Consider the following 17,100-nt stretch of genomic DNA (forward strand, 5'->3'; position numbering starts at 1 on the left):
TTATTCAGTATTATACTTGCTTTAGTCCTTATCATATTCTCAGATGGCTTTTTTGTATCAAGTATAACTAATAATCATTGTTAATATAGATTATTCTGCCCTTTATTGTCCTGATTAATTTATTGGTCTATAAGAAAAGAGTGAATCGTTTCACACACATTATGCTACAGATGTGATCTTTAAATAACATTTTCCCCTTAAATCCAAGAACATTATGTTTACTGTTACATGAAATATAAGAAGCAGGAAATATTCACATTTAAAAAGCTGGAACCAGACACTATTTGTTTAAAAACTGACTGAATCAGATCACTTATCAGAATCGTTGCTTATTAAAAGGGCACTATGTAGTTTTAGAGAAGAAATTCAAACTCAATTCTAATATATTGACAATATTAACGAGGTAATGATAACAGGCAGGAGGGTAATGGTGGACTTCCTGCCTGTTAGGTCGCACTCGGGGATCGACACTTTTTGTCTGTCATGACGATGGTGTGCTGGAGATTCAGCTCCTATGGTGAGTAGTTCAAAAACCTTCTTTTTAGTAAACTCTGCGTTCTCAGTGCTCATGTTCATGTGTCAAGACCCTGGTGATACTATGAGCAAAGTTTTATGTTGTGTCAAGACTTCTTAGTGTTTTAAACATATCGATGTTGATGCTAGCATAAGAGTGCCCCTGCACCCCAGTGAAAATCAGCTTGCCCGGAAACGAAACTACATTAAGTCTTAAAAGTGCCTCTTTCGTTGTAATTATGCTTTTACACGAAGGTTTGACTCATATTCAATTGCAGATAAAGCCTTGGTTGCTTTTTGGCAAGAGTTTCACTTTAAGGTCACTTTGTTTATTCAGTCATGAAGAAAAGGGGGGATTCTTTATTTAGTTTGTTTAGGCATAAATAAATCAGTAATTGAAGATCTTTCTCATCTGATTACAATTTTTTTGCAAAAACAACATGGTGCACCTTTAAAGCGGATATAATAGTAGACACACTTTATATGTAAAATATAATAAATAGAGCAGCAACTAGCCTAATTATTAGTTTAATACAAATTATTCTGCACGTTTTTGTCTTATTGTAAACCTAAAGATCTTAAATTTACTGTCTATCAGGAAGCAGGAAGTATTTACATTTGAGAACCTTTTTTTAAATGACGGTATCGAATCACCCACCAAAACAGTTGCTGATTAATCTCATATTGAGAAATCGATTAATCGTTTCGTATTGCGTCACGTGTGTTCAGTTGGCCAGTGTGTTGTCATCGCGGCTCGCTGCTGGAAGGTATCCAGGTGTGCTGGCGCCACCTGCTGGCCGGCGTCCGCAACGTCACTGGCAACTCTGACTGCACGTGACACATTTACATCGTCACACAGACGCGTTACTGTCTCACACAAAGCGACTCGTGTTTTAACTCACGTTAATAAACGAACATCCGGACATTTGTTGAGGACATTTTTATTAATGAACGAGATAAAAATAAATAAATAAATAAATAAATGAAACATGAGGGATTGAACACGTGAATGTGTGGAGGCGCTCTGGAAGTCTTCACAGATGATTCATGGTGGTTTCAGTGTCTTCCTGTGTGTATCGAACCGTCGTGTAGTCAGCTGTCATGTCACTGCTGCGTGCGTGTGTGTGTGTGTGTGTGTGTGTGTGTGTGTGAGAGAGAGAGAGAGAGAGAGAGAGAGAGAGAGAGAGAGCGCATGTGTGCGGGTCCGTTATTTTCCGGGTTGCTGCTCATCGCCAGCGGTAGTTGCTCTGCTTCAGCCGCCAGCTGACACTCGTACGGGAGGAGGCGAGGTCAAACTTGATCTCTCCCTCTCTGCGTGTCTGTGTGTGTGTGTCTGTCCGCCTGTCTGTCTGTCCGCCTGCCGGAGAGAGAGAGAGAGGACGCGAGGGAGGCAGGCAGCTAACTAGCGCAGAATCATCATCATCATCATCATCATCATGGCGGATCAAGGCGAATCTCCGGCTCCTGTCCAGCAACCGGCGCTGACAACCAGCTGGCCAATTACCAGGGAGTCGTACGAGCTGCAGGAAGTCATAGGTAGGTGCCGGGGACGGGATGGGGGGCCACATACGACCATGGGAAGGCACGCCGCGGCGCGTTATCAGCTGTGAATGACGATGAGGGGCCTACCGGCTTTTTCATATGCAGCAGCCTCCTGCGATGCTTTGCAATGCGGATGTTAACCATCACATTCACAGACTGCCGGTTTAAAAGTGTGAGCAGGCTGAGGCAGCTGAAAAAAAAGAAAGAAGAAAAAAAAAAACAGAAAAAGAAAAAGGGAAGGCTGCTGCACGAGGCTGCACATGTATGTTTAGTGTGTGGATGATGGAGACCTCCTTACTCCAGCTGTGTCAGAGTATGGCACGTGTCCAGTTTATGGGCCATTAATAAAAATCTCAGACGCTGTGGCTGTGTTACTACAGCTGTGTGGTCTGTGGTGGCATGTGCACGTGTGACGTGCGCTCATCAACCCCAGCAAAGGAAAACAAACAAATAATTGTAATAATCACAATATTAATGAGGTCATGATGCAAACTTTTCCATAACTGAATAAACAAGCTGTTCTCAGAGGAAAGTTATGTCCCCCGAACACTGTGTGAAGCTGGAAACGTGGCAGGGTCCACCACACATAAACAGCATAAAAGTGTGGTCCTTTAAGGTCAGTTTTATTCAGTCATGAAAACAGAGAGTGTTTATGTAGTTCGGTTTGGGATAAAAAATCAAGTCAAAAAATATGTTTCTCTTCCTCAAAACAACATACTGCTCCTTTAACATAGTAATAATCAAACTCATAACAACGTCTATATTGATGATGATGATGATGATAATGATGGTGGCAATATTAGACCTTGTGGATTATTTCAACATCAGTGAAACTTTTAATAACTCTAAAAAGTGATACTCAACTCCAAGCAGGGCTGTAACTATAATTATCCCCTTTGTTTCTAGCTAATCTGTCTATTATGTTTTTATTGATCATTCAGGTTTAGGTTTTGGTTTAAACAATGTCAAGAAATAGTAGCAAAGACTCTCCGTCTTATTTTCTCAGAGCACAAAAGTGCCTTTAATGTCCAACCTACAGTCTAGATAGATGTATTACTGCTCCCAGCTCCTCCACAATGACAGTTTCCAGCTTTTCTTTCTTTCTTTTTTTTTTGTGTGCATTTTTTGCTTGAGGCAGTATATTTACAGTGCTCACTCACTTGTGAAGGATTGTAACTAATTACATTGACACAGGTACTTGCATTTTGAGTTACTTGTACTTTACTTGAGCGTTTTCATTTTATGCTACTTTATACTTCCACTCCTCTACATTTTGAAGGCGAATTTAGCACTTTTTACTCCGTTTGATGGCGTTAGTTACTTGTATCTGTGCAGATTACATACTGCAGCAGAGTCAAAACAGCACACATTCAGATTAATTGGATGAAAAATTCTTAATATCTGGTCCAGTGTAAGCCAGGCCGATTAACTGGTATATGTCATGGTATGCAGTCTATAGAAACATGTGTTTAATTTACATTTACAGGCACTTTTGATACTGAAGTACATCTTGTATCAGATACTTCAAGACTTTTACTCAAGTACTATTTGTATGGGTGGTGCTCGCCTTTACCAAAGTAATATTTTAACACGATATCTTTACTTTTACTGAAGTATCGGGTGCTTTTCTCAACACTGCTTGTTAAACCTGGATTTTATTCACCTTTATAACCAAAACAAATGATGATGTGTAGCCTTCATGTGCATTAACCTTGTTACTGCCATGATCAGCCTTGTGGGGATATGTTTGTACTTGCTGTACATTTCTGTAATAATTACATGCACTGTTGCATTGTTCTCCGCTAAATCAACCTTTTCTGAATTGCAAACGTTTTTTGCGTCACAGAAAGTTTTTAGAAATATCCATGACCAAATATACCAACAATGAAAATCTTAAATGCACTAAGCAAGCGCACGGGGAAGTGTCTGAATATTTTTGGCAAGTGCCGGCCCTTTGCAGATGAGCTGACAAGTCATATCAGCACTGATAAGAAATACAACCAAACAGCTGTGAGGTGCTGACTATGTTGAGTTAGTGGGACGCCCCCCCCCTCTGTTCTCATAATCAGCTGCTAAACAGTCAAAACCTCTCTACCTCTCCTTATCTGCTACCAACAGTTGGCAAGCAATATGCTGTGTGTCGCAGCTCCTCAGTGTGAACAACACCACCTTCTCCGGCGTGGCCTGATTTGTAATGAATCGATGAAAAAGCAGCCCATCAAAAAAGAATGCTGCTCTCGAAACATAGCTTACGTCACCATCGTGTGTGTCTGATGTATCAGGAGGCACACGCGCACGGGAGACTGTAACATAAACACAGGAGCAAGAAGGTCAGACGAATGCCGTAATGCCGCGGAGTGATGCTCAGCTCGCGAGTTGTGTTCCAGCTGTGTGCGCGCGCTGCGAGTCCCTCTCCTCCGCTCCCGTCCACTTTGTCATGGCTGTGTTGTGTCTGTGATTCCAGGCAGCGGGGCCACAGCTGTGGTGCAGGCGGCCCTCTGCACCCCCAGACAGGAGCGTGTCGCCATAAAGAGAATAAACCTGGAAAAATGCCAGACCAGCATGGATGAGCTATTGGCGAGTACAATAAATATGGGCTTATTATTCTGTGTGTGATTGTGCCGCTCTCTAATGCTACTACGTCAGCTGTGACCTGTATTGTTCCCATTGCTTAGTGTAAGTTTAACACACCTAAAAGGTTGTAATGAATCATTTGATGCACGATGTACTGATTCCTGAAAAACACTAAAAGTCTGTCCGTGTCACCTCCTGTCGTGTCTCTCTCACAACAGAAAGAAATCCAAGCGATGAGCCAGTGCAACCATCCCAACGTTGTCACCTACTACACCTCCTTTGTCGTGAAGGATGAACTTTGGTTAGTCATGAAGCTTCTGAGTGGAGGTGAGCTTCAGCCAAATCTGACACCTGGCTTGGTATTTCATGCACGCTGTGTGAATATGAGGATGCTACATGTTTAACCTGCTGATACACAGCCAACAGCCACCTGGGTTGTAGCTCACTTTTACGGCAGTTGTTGAAGATAAAGACTTTTGTAAATGTCATGCAGCGTGGCCTTTTGACATTGTGATATTTTTAGGTTGCGTCACAAGACACAATATATATCTTGATATTTTGAAATGTCATCAAAATTACTTCATAAATGACAGAATACAGATATAGCAGCGATATTATAGGGATGACTACTGTTAATTTCACAAAATATCAACACAATATATATTTTTTTTAATCAGTAATCATCGGTAATTGGTGTGGATTTAATAACTAAATGGGTAAAGGAAAGACCAAAAAGAAGAGTCTGATAGGTTCAGAGTATTTAATCACTTTACTGTAATGAAGCCTTTAAAACCAGGAAAAGACACCAGTCATCACAATATCATGATATCCAAAATCTAAAATGATATATGGCCTCACATCACAATAATGGTATGACATCACTTTCCCAGCCCTGACGCTGAATAAACTCATTGTTTATTAACTACATTAATTACTGGCACATCATTGATCTGCATTATAAGGAAGTTAAACAAGCAACGGGCAAGAGATTGAAATGATTGTTAGAAAGTTTAGTTTTTCTTTGTGAGTCTGAGTCTGTGTTGAAATATGACTTTGGTAAAAGTGATATCAGTCATCCGTACGAAAAGTACTTTAAGTCTTAAAGTGTTAAAGTAACTGATATTAAATGCACCTAAGTATCAAAAATATGAGAAAAAAGCAAATAAAACTTACATGTATATTCTGTATTGGATAATATAGCTCGACCAATACCCTGCCTGGCTGAATGTCAGAGAAAGTGTTTTTTTTTGTTTTTTACAGATAAAATACACCAGTCAAAATGAATTAGGGATCTTGAGATATGGGTACATATACGCATGTGCATGACTATGCAATAAAAATCTAATTAAGTGTGTCACATTATTTTTAGGGCCCGAACATATTCACAGACAAAAGACTAAATAAAATTTCAGATATATCACAGAATATACAATGAAGTGAAACACTGAATCTCAATATCCAAAGTGCATCTACTTCAAGTGCGTACACTACTTAAGGACAGTATTTGAGCAAATTACATCACTGTTACATCACGGCTGCCTCATCATAACTGTTTCCCATTATGTGCCATAAAAGATATAAATACAAATATAATCCTATAAGAGTGTTTTTTATGTGGAAGCAGTATCATAACATCTGTGGTCTGATGATGCTTTATTTGCATTGGAGCCTGACCGGTATATCAGCTAGCCAGTATTATCAGCTGATATTAGCCTATCACACACATATCTGTGTTGTGAGTATATGGCATCCAGTAGTCACAGTACTTTGTACTTCACATCCTTACAGCTTTCTCTTGTTAAGGAATTAAAGCAGTAATTTTACTTTAATGAACTGTCTAATATGTTTGACTGTTTAAAGGACTACAAGCAATTAGCAGACGCCCCAGTAATTCACGCCTGGTCGTAGAGATTGATTGTTTAATGCTGCTGATTTGTGTTTCTTATTAATATGTGAAACACTAACTGAGTATTTGTGTCTTCGTAGGCTCCATGCTGGATATAATTAAGCACACAAGCAAGGAGGAGGACAGAAATCGAGCGCTAGACGAGCCTATTATTGCTACTATATTAAAGGAGGTCCTGGAGGGCCTGGATTATCTGCACAGAAACGGACAGATCCACCGGTAACGTTTTAACTTACTTAACAGTTCATCTAACTGAGATGAGATTTGCTGTTTTGCCTTTAGTCAGAATTACGAAACTCACTGTAAGAGAGCCGACCAACCATGTTGCAAGTTTAAAGAATTGGCTGAAGTTAAAGAAAACTGAAAACCAGGGACTTGTGTTTGACTGAGCAGCAGTGCAGTTGTTGTGCTCTGTGAAGTCTGTGCATTTCAAGGTCACCGAGAGGCAGGCTCGAACCTCTGTCAGCCCCTTGGGCAGAGTTCCAGATGGTGGTGGGTGGTGGGAGTCGTTTCCACGGACGGAAGAATCAATGCAGCGCCACATGACTTTGTTGTCTGACTGTGTCTGTGTTTCGTTGACCTCAGGGATGTGAAAGCTGGGAACATACTACTGGGAGAAGATGGATCTGTTCAGATTGCAGGTGTGTTGTTATACGTCGAAGTGCACCGTTGTGCTCCATTGCATGCTTACACAGTGGGACCGAATTCACAGATTATATTGATTCATGAAGAAAGTCATGCATTGAGATTAAACAGGATCAAACTGATCTGACATGAGACTCGTGATATTGTTGATTTAAAAAGGTTTGAACCAGTGATTGACTTACAGCTAAGAACTAATCAACAAATCATTTGTTAGTTGCAGGTTCTCTGTGAGGTTGCTTTAAGTTCATAAAATAATTTGATTTCATCACTTTATTGAAAACTATAAGCATTGTACACCCTTGTGACAGAGATTAATTAAAGGTATTTACTAATAATAATTGTTTTGTTGCTGTTTTTAAGATAGATATCTTGTGTATAAGCTGTTAAGGAGGAACCTCTATCATATACATAAAAAACATGACAAGTTGATATCTGAATTTATATGAAACTTAATATCCACCCCGCATTTCTTAAGTTTTAAATGCAAAAAAAGAAAAGGAAAAAAAAACAAAAACAAAAAACTGTCTGTGGTTATTTTTTATGTTTTCAAAAAAAAGTCTTGCCTGCAGCTATGTTCTATTTCCAACATATCTAAATTCGCCTCTGAACGGTGCATTGTTTGTGTATCTGTGTTTCCAGATTTCGGAGTAAGTGCGTTCCTAGCCACGGGCGGAGATATGACTAGAAACAAAGTACGAAAGACCTTTGTTGGCACACCGTGCTGGATGGCGCCTGAAGTGATGGAACAGGTGAGTATGTCTCTATTCACCCGAAACGGCAGCTGCAAGTTCAACATAGAGTCTCATTCAAAATGTGCTGATCCAATTCTGGATTTAATGCATTGATAGTAGAAGTAATTGTGATATTTTTTTTTGGTACCCACAGGTTCGAGGCTATGATTTTAAAGCAGATATATGGAGTTTTGGAATCACGGCCATAGAGTTAGCGACGGGCTCCGCACCCTATCACCGCTACCCTCCCATGAAGGTGAGACCTCTGGGTGCTATGAGTGGGTGTTGTTATTTCATCAGCGTGGTGTCTTAATCACAGCCAGTCTTACAGCCTTTCACCAGCATAAAAAATAAACTATTGGCTTACTAAAGCCTCTCTTAAAGGGACAGTTCACTCCAAAATCCAACATCTAATTCCCTTGACCTGTAGCGTTATTTATCCATCTAGATTGTTTTGCTGTATGTTAATGACTTTTAATGATTATTAAATATTAAGGAATATTAAGGAAAACATTGCACCTGGCTTTTGGTGCTCAAAGTGGCAAACAAAAAAAGAAAACATGAAAAAAAAACTCAAAAGCAATGCCTCTTTCCGTAAATCATGACCTGGTTACTCCGGATAATCCACGGACCTCGTTGTGAGCAGTTTCGTGTAGGAACTATTTTACTTCCGTAGCGCCACTCAGGAGGAAGTGTGCTTCTACTCATGGACGAGAAGCTTGTGCATGTGACAGCACAGGATGTTGGCATTACATAGATGTAACGTTAGCTAGCCTAGTTACTTAGCTGGAGTTCTGTCCATGAGTGGATGCAAGCCTTCTTCTGCACAGCGATACGCACAGAACTGCTCACAACAGGGTCCGTGGATTATCTCGAGTAACTGGGTTATGATTTCTGGAGATTTTCAAATGTAGCTTTTGGTGCTTTTAGCACCACAAGCAGAGTGCCATTCAGTTCCATTATGTTTGAGAAAAGACAGACAAATCAATGGCCGATAACGCAGAGACTCAACAGCTCGCACAAAATCAATCTAAATGGAAAATAAAGAAAATGCAGAAAGGACACATTTTGACTTCTGCGATTGGAACAGGCAACTTTCAATGTTAACAAACCTGTTGCTTCTACTTCCCACAACAGTTTCCTCCTCTGAGTTTCTATTCCTTTTCTACAGCAGCTGTGTGGCTTTGATCATTTTGTGGCTTCTTCTGTCTTTTCAGGTTTTAATGCTCACCCTACAGAATGATCCCCCCACTCTAGAGACAGGTGTGGAGGACAAAGAAGTGCTAAAGAAATACGGCAAATCATTTAGAAAGCTTATAACTATGTGCCTTCAGAAGGATCCTGCCAAAAGGTGAGAGCCGCATTCCAGACATATCAACCGAATGTTTCAATGAAGGAAGCTGATGCAATTTGTGGTCAATGAAAGGCAACCGATTAACATTCAGAGAGCGCTGCTGTGTTGTGAGGTTGTTTTCAACAATTGCACTTTTCTTTATCTGCAGGCCGACAGCCGCAGAGCTTTTGAAGTGTAAATTCTTCCAAAAGGCCAAGGTATTTGTTTCATCTCAAATCCTTGACTTGCCATTGTTGTTCAGTTTTGTTATTAATGTTTCATGATGGTTTTTCCTACTTTTATACATTTATACATCAAACAGTAATAAAAGTCCGAAAGGGCACTTTTATTATCATCAGATTCAGTTGCGGAAATAATGATTCCATTTATAGGGGAGATATGTAAGATATGGTCAGGATGTTAAAAAAATACAAAAAACATCATTAACAAACAGTGTTGATGTTATGTCAAAGACATCAATGACATCTATTTATTGTTGGGTCATCTATGAAAGCCAGTGTTGGGCCAGTTACCTTTAAAAGGCAATATATTACATATTACTAGTTATCTTCATTTTAGAATAATATATTACATTACACTATTACTGTCTGCGTAGAGTAATACATTACTTATTACTCTACTTTTTTGTGCAAAATGCCAAAATAATCTGTATAGAACAATTAAATAGCAGAGATCTTTTGAAATAAACAAATGGCCATGGACAGAGTGATGAGCAGACAGACAAAAGGATGAAAGTGTAATATATTATGAGATAGGAATACATATTTGTAATCACCATATCAACCACAATAGACCTGTACCTTCTACAATGTAGCTTAATGGCACGACACACAGAGACTGAACAAAGAACTTAAAGGCTCAGCTGCATCAAACACACACAGCACCTGTATTAATATCTCTTCTTCCTTCTTTATTAAACAGAACAATACAACCATGCACTTTCTCCTGCACCTCCCTCTTGTCCCTCCCTGCTGTATTTTCTCGTCCCTAGAGTCATAGTCCTGCTCAAAGCCACTGTAAATCGCCTCTGTACTATATCCCCTGTGTCTGTATCTGGTTTCCAGCTGTGTGTGGTTGAGCTGAACCCATGATCCAGGCCGAGTTTCGTTAGCTAATACACATACTAATCCATGGCTAACTGAGCTAATTACTGCTAGTTGCTATGCCAAAGATAACTACAGTGAAGTGTATAATGAGCAGCAGTTTGTGGTTATGCTGCCCCCTATATTTTTTGAGGCTACTTTCAAATCCTGTCCATTTCTTATGCATTATGCCTTTTCACAGTAAAAAAGGAAACTTTGAAATTTTTATTTACTTTACATTCCCCCACCAAGCCTGTTGATTTCTGAGTGCTACCGTTTAAAAACACTTATGAATACTTGTGATTTTTGTAACTCAGTCTTAGGTCAGGAGTCATTTAGTCAGTTCACTGTGTTTGATGATAATATCTTGATTTTTCTCTTGCAGAACAAAGAATATCTGGTTGAGAGGCTTTTGTGTCGCGCACCAAAGATTTCCCAGCGAGCGAAGAGGGTATGTTAACACAAACAGTCCCCGTAAAATAACTCGGTTATTGACTAAACACGAAAGAAATGATGGAAGAGCGCTGAGATCGTCTGAAGTGTCCCTCTCCTCCCGAGTGTTGCATTTACAGTCAACAGAAACTATGCACTCTGACTTTCTTCAGCACCTCAAACACTTTATGCGCGAGCTGTTGTGTAGATTATGTAAAAATATGGGCCACTGCGGCACAGGAGGCGAACAGCACTGAGGCAAGCACATCTATGTCAGCGGCTCCCGGTCGGCTCTCCTCATGTGGCACACTAAACACAAACAGGATTTAATGAATTTTTAACATTCGAGAGGTGCACATTATTGCTCAATTTGCTCGCTCAGTTGCCCAGGGGTCACAGTTTAGAGGGAGGAAGTGCAGTTTTCAGGCACTGCTGATATTGACTTCATATAATGCTCCGCCTGGATGGCCAGGACAGAAATGGGAACAGAGGCCCGTCGCCGGGAGGCAGAGTGACCGCGTGGAGGGGTGGAAATCTACTGACGGGCCCGGAGTAAATGGAGGGCATAGCGAATGGCAGGGTTGTTGCTGTGTGTGACGTTAACAGTTACGCACAGACAGAGCAGGGTGTCAATAAAGAGGGAGGCAACTGTTGGTGGAATGGCATCATGTTGAGCTCTGTTGATGGTTCATGCGGTAACCACAAGCATCAAGCAGTCAGAACAACTGAAACATGGAAAGGCACCTATTGCTAGATAGGTTTGTATATTTCCTGTAGTGGGTGAATTAATGTAGCAGTTAGCAAGATCTGTTGCACTCCTTTTTTGATGCAGGACCAAACTGACTTTGGATGTTAATATCAATACAGTGAATTAAAGCCACCAGTGAAACAAAGATTAAAATCTTAAAAATCGGCACTTAATGAATCTAAATTTAATGACGAGAATCTATACACTGTGGAGTGAAGCTGCAGCTAATGACTTTTATTACTGATAATTCTGCCATTTATTTTCTCAATAAATCATTTAATCTATATAATATATATGTATATATATGTTATGAATAATTGAAAACTGTTGAAAGAAAACTGTGCTTATCACATGTAACCAGAGCCCAAAGTCACGTCTTCAATGTGTGTCATTTGTCCAGCCAACAGTCCAAAACCCCAAAACTCTGTGTAAAATAGACAGCATGCTCAGCAGCATATGCAGCCAACTAACGTCTGGTTCACTTAATAGCTCAGGTGGATGAAACATATGAGCCACAGAGCCGGCGTCCTTGTCACTTCGAGCTGCTTTGACCTCCAGGCTCGTCCACATTATACAGCGGCCCAGATCTTGCAGAGAGCAGCAATACTGCAGAAACATTGTAATCTCAGGATGCTGTGACCTCTTCCTGTCTACACCACAGTGGCCTCGCTCTCCTCAGATCTTGTCCAGTAACTCCCCCAGTTGCGTCCCAGTTCAGCTCCTCCTTCCACTGCTTTACCTCTCTGTGCTGCAGGAGCTTCTCTCTGCCCTTTTGCACCTTTGTTTCCTGGTGTACTTGTTTTGCTTCTGTGGTTTTTGTCCTGTGTGGTGTTCTGTAGTCGTGGTAAACATAGGGAAGCACCATGTGGGTTTAAGAGACGGGACTTGAGGTTAGACTCTACAGGTGAAACATTGTTTTGTCAAGCACTGGGCAGTTTTGAGATTTGGGGCTATTTTACTATATGAGATATATAAGATGGCAAAATTTCCATAGTTAAACATACAAAAAGCATTTGTCTTGATGTGAGTAATCAACTGGTCAAACTTCATGGTGATACGTAGTAGTAGTATTTTACAATACATATTTTTCAAGCCATATTTGCACGGGGCTAATATTACCTGTGGACCTCTGGTGTTTTGTAATGATTAAAGAGGATGTCTGTGATCTTAAACCTGTGTGAGTCTGTCGCGTCTGCAATTTGTGAAGCAATAATTCCACCGAGTATCATCCACCATGTTTCGTTGGTGATTTTGGGTTGCATTTATTTTCAAACTGCTGTTTTCCTGCTTTCAGACAACTGAACGGTGATGAAATTCGATCGTGGCTCATAATACGTTTAACAGCAGTCTGCAACTGTGCAGTGAGATCAACTGCATTGTATAAACAACACGATAGAGAGGGTCAGGAGTGCGTTCTATAGAATGCAACACCAAAAAAAGCCAATGTTGCACTAAATTTTCATCTCTAGTATGACCAGCAGCAGACCACGTATGTGGGAAGGGATTTCAGTGACACTATGCTGCATTAATGTGAAGTTACTGAATATTTTTACTTTTTCTGTAACTGTACTTTTTAGCCAGTTTCTGTGCACTGGCCCACAAAAATGTAATTTGTCCAGCTCGTTCAGATGAAAATGAGGCTGTAGCTTATTGTCCGTCCTGAATGAATGAGGCCTTGTTTGTGCTTTGACAGCGTTCCTCTTACGAGCTATCAATCCCAGAAGTTGATCTGTGAGTACCGTTCCAAAATATCCATGAGTTAATGTCGTTAAACACAGACTTTGCTCATCCCCTTCGAATGTGCCACATGACCCACTGATGTGAGGTGGTCATTTTTAAAAGACGCGAGGTCCCCTGATAATAGCAGTCACATGCAAATAGGGCTGAAGGCTTTTTTTTTTAAATCAAACTCTGAGCCACAATTCTCCACTGCAGCAACATGTACATTTGACAAACCTTCCACTTTTATTCCTTTCCACATTCTGAAGGTCTCTGCATCAGGGTCTGTTCATTTATGAAACAAGAATGTTGAACCAGGCTTCATCCAATGTTCAGTTTTCTGTTCTAAAAAATGAACACATATGTTAGAACACATATGTGCCTCATTGCATATTAATATTTTAAGAACACATGTGATCAGCATGTGATGATCGTTTCATGGTGATACATGTTAGTTATGACTGCAACCCTGTTCACCTAAAGCCAGATGACTAGTGAGAAACCTTACTCTTTGAACGGGATTTCACTGGCACATTACCTCTCATTGGAAATGAGAAGGAGATGGCAGATCCTCCGGTCTTCTGTCACAGACAAGGTAATTTTGAATGAATTACTTTATCCACTGAAAGAAGGGAGGAACTCAGGAATGATTGCCTCAAAATAAGGTGGATGTGACGAGTGTAGAAAATTGCCTCTTACAGACAAACAAGGGTCTGTAATGTCTTTTAAATTTGAAATATGAATGTGAAAAAAACAGATCAGAAGGAGCCCGTGAGCTGAGTCACCAGCAGAGGGCGCCCCGACACTCACAGTTGAGCTTCTGAATAAGAAAATTGGAGACCTAATTGTGTAAAGATCAGACAGTAGGGGCTTTCAGCCGATGTGGGCTTGGATTATTGATTTGTTAAATTTTTCCAAAGGTGAGAAAAATAGAAAAGGATTAGTATTGAGTTTAGGGTTCATGGTCCGGTGCACAAATGATGATGAATACTGATTGAGTTCTGCGTGGATGCTCTCTGAAGCCTGATTTCAAAACACAAAATGTGCATCAGGTTATCAGACATTAGCAACACGTTCGCGCTCTGATTCCCTCATTTTTATTTATTTATTTTTTTTTGTCCACACATTCACAGCGGTGTCGTCTCTTCAGCTGCATGTTTGTTGTGTGTCTGTCCGGTGGTCACGTACGCCTGCTGAGTGCATTGATCTGTGTCTGTTTTGCTGAAGGACCCCGAGCAGAACTGGGGGAGCCTCGGCTCTGTGTCAGGTTTGGAGGAAAAGCCCGATGCCACCAGAAGGGTAGAGCCTCTTTAAGTTTTGAGCGTGTCTAAACCTGGGGAGTGTGTACGACCCCCTGGAACTAGTGGCTTCCAGTGCTGTGTGCTGTCTGTGGTGTACTGATACCTTACCTCACCCTGCTAGACTAGCCGTGTGCTGCTTTGCCTCACACACTCTCTCAGACTGTCGAGCTGCAGCAGATGACAGGCTTCACCAACGACTCTATCGCATTTATCTGCTTTGTTCTGCTGTTACACCTGCAGTTAATTAATTTGCCAAATTAGTTGTCACTTATATGTTATACTTTTTTTTCTGATTTACTGCATTTTCATTCACTGTGTTCTACTTACTGTGCTGAAACATTTGCCCACTAAACTGAGTACTGAGCAGTTTTTTCAGTCAATAACCAATGTTGGGATGTTATTAAAACCAGTAACCTTTGAAACAGTCAGCCAACAGCCCAAGACTCAGCGACAAAATCAAATATCACAATATTTTTGACCAAATACCTCGATATTGTGGCAATATTCTAGGGATGACTATTGTTACTGTAACAAAATATTAACACAAAGAGATTTCATGGCGCGAAATGAAAACAATGATGGTAGAGAAAAGGAAAGTTATTTGGATTTTCTTTTCATTTTTGTCATGCTTATATACCAGATGTATTCAACAGGCTGAGTGACTGGCTTTGTATGTTTACTTTAAAGGGGCACTATGGAGTTCTGAAGAAGAACTTTAAACTCAGAATTTACAATATAAATGAGGTAATAATACAATCAGAAATGATAATTATTCCCATAACTGAATAAAAAAGCTGTTCTCAGAGGAAAATAAGACTGTCAACACTGTTTGAAGCTAGAAAGGTGGCAGGGTCCGCCACATATGAACAAAGCTACATGGTGCTTCTTTAAATGTCATTAATGTTCAGGTGGGGTTGTCCAGTAGTTTCTCCCAGGGGAGGGGATTCTTTAGATACACCAGCTTATCACAAGGGTCCCAGTTGCTCTGAGATAAAGGCTTAACAACACCTTACAAATTATGTGTAAAAAAACAACAACAATAAAAACAATGACGGAGGTGACTGACATGATGTTCTGTGGCCGTGTGTCCAGGTGAGGAGAGTCCCAGGCTCCAGTGGCCACCTGCACAAGACGGAGGACGGAGACTGGGAGTGGAGCGACGACGAGCTGGACGAGGGCAGCGAGGAGGGCAAGGCAGCAGTGAATCAGGGCAGGGTAGGTGAGACTCCATGAAGGCCAGTAAAACATCATTCATCATTGCAGATTATGTTTGTCTTCAGCTTTTATTTGTAAACGGAACAAAACCACATGCATGGAAGTTTAGAGCTGGAGTCTTGGGAGTTTTGGTCATTATCGTTGCACGTCATGTCTTACCTGTAGATCAAAGTGTGACGTAACTTCCCCTCTTGTCTTTGACCCTCTACATCCTCTCCTTTCCGATCAATCAGTGTTTTTTTTGGGGGGGGATAACAGATGGCTTATCTCTGAGAGAGCCTGTCATGAGGTCTCCGTAATGAGCTGGAAGATCGCTGCAAGGATTTGAGGCAGGAGGAAGTAGACAGCTCTGATCAAAGGGCCCTTTGATAAATGTATCCAGCTTTAATGTGTGACGCAATAAATAATACCTCATCAAAAGTCATAGTTTAAGAATGAAGTCGTTCCTGATGGTATTTTCAGGAGGACGTGTTGGTAGTTTAATTTCATCAATCTCAGGCTTGTATGTTACTTTTCAGAACTTAGAGCTCTTTTTTTCATAAAAGTAAAACAACATGTCTTGGACTGACACACAGAGGACAAACAGGATATGAATCTGAATAATGCCTTAAAGGTCCATTGTGTAGAATTTAGGGGGGAACCATTGGTAGAAACGGAATATAATAGTTAGCATTAGGCAAAAAGGTGAGGACCCAGGTCTAGACTCAGCCGGAGGCAGGTTAAAAAAACAAAAGGGTGAGGTCTCATAACAAAGCCAGAATATAAAAATCAAATGCAGGCAAAGAAAGGCTAAGCAAATAAGAATCCAAGAATAAGCTAACAATACAAAACTAAGAACAAACCAGAGGTCAAAAGCTGTAACAGGAAACTCAGATGCAAGAAGTGGAGATGAACTGACACCAGGAACAAAACAGACAAACACACTGGGACTGGGATTAAAAGAAGAACATAGAAAAAATGTGGCAAAAAGACAAAGACAGGAAGTGTGAAGCAAAACATGATGAAACATGAAACAAAATACAAAATAAAACAGGAAACAGCTGAACTTTAAAACCCTAAATCCATGACAATAATGCTGATGAAGTTTATCAGGCATCAGTCATCCAGGTCATGACAATAATATTGTCATAAATGAAAAGAAAACTAAGAATTGTTGCGTTTTGTTAATTGTGACGAGCCCTTTATATTTACACATTGCATCGCAGTAGCCTAAAATGGACAAATGCCGGCTGTGAAGAGGGCTTCATGCATTTTATGCATTTTTTGCGGTCATTGTGAGGGAAGATGCGATAACAAAGGCATATGCACTGTAACTCAGGCAAATATATGAAGTGCAAC

General features: G+C 40.5%; 1 protein-coding gene across 2 annotated transcripts in view; it reads left to right on the plus strand.

The window, feature by feature from the left end:
- The first annotated feature begins 426 nt into the window (after positions 1–426).
- stk39 (serine threonine kinase 39) overlaps positions 427–17,100 on the plus strand; it is a 32,044-nt gene continuing 15,370 nt past the window's right edge. Inside the window, exons 1-11 of one of the 2 annotated variants that reach the window (XM_037110589.1) lie at positions 427–2,049; positions 4,520–4,632; positions 4,848–4,956; positions 6,616–6,754; positions 7,121–7,176; positions 7,820–7,929; positions 8,066–8,167; positions 9,129–9,262; positions 9,414–9,462; positions 10,733–10,798; positions 15,640–15,762. In XM_037110589.1, the coding sequence (XP_036966484.1) occupies positions 1,950–2,049; positions 4,520–4,632; positions 4,848–4,956; positions 6,616–6,754; positions 7,121–7,176; positions 7,820–7,929; positions 8,066–8,167; positions 9,129–9,262; positions 9,414–9,462; positions 10,733–10,798; positions 15,640–15,762 (1,101 nt within the window). In that variant the 5' untranslated portion in view covers positions 427–1,949. The remainder of the gene's footprint in view (positions 2,050–4,519; positions 4,633–4,847; positions 4,957–6,615; positions 6,755–7,120; positions 7,177–7,819; positions 7,930–8,065; positions 8,168–9,128; positions 9,263–9,413; positions 9,463–10,732; positions 10,799–15,639; positions 15,763–17,100) is intronic. The other variant, XM_037110588.1, reaches the window with a different exon arrangement.

This window comes from Acanthopagrus latus, chromosome 9, assembly GCF_904848185.1.
Source record: "Acanthopagrus latus isolate v.2019 chromosome 9, fAcaLat1.1, whole genome shotgun sequence".
Classification (NCBI taxonomy): domain Eukaryota; kingdom Metazoa; phylum Chordata; class Actinopteri; order Spariformes; family Sparidae; genus Acanthopagrus; species Acanthopagrus latus.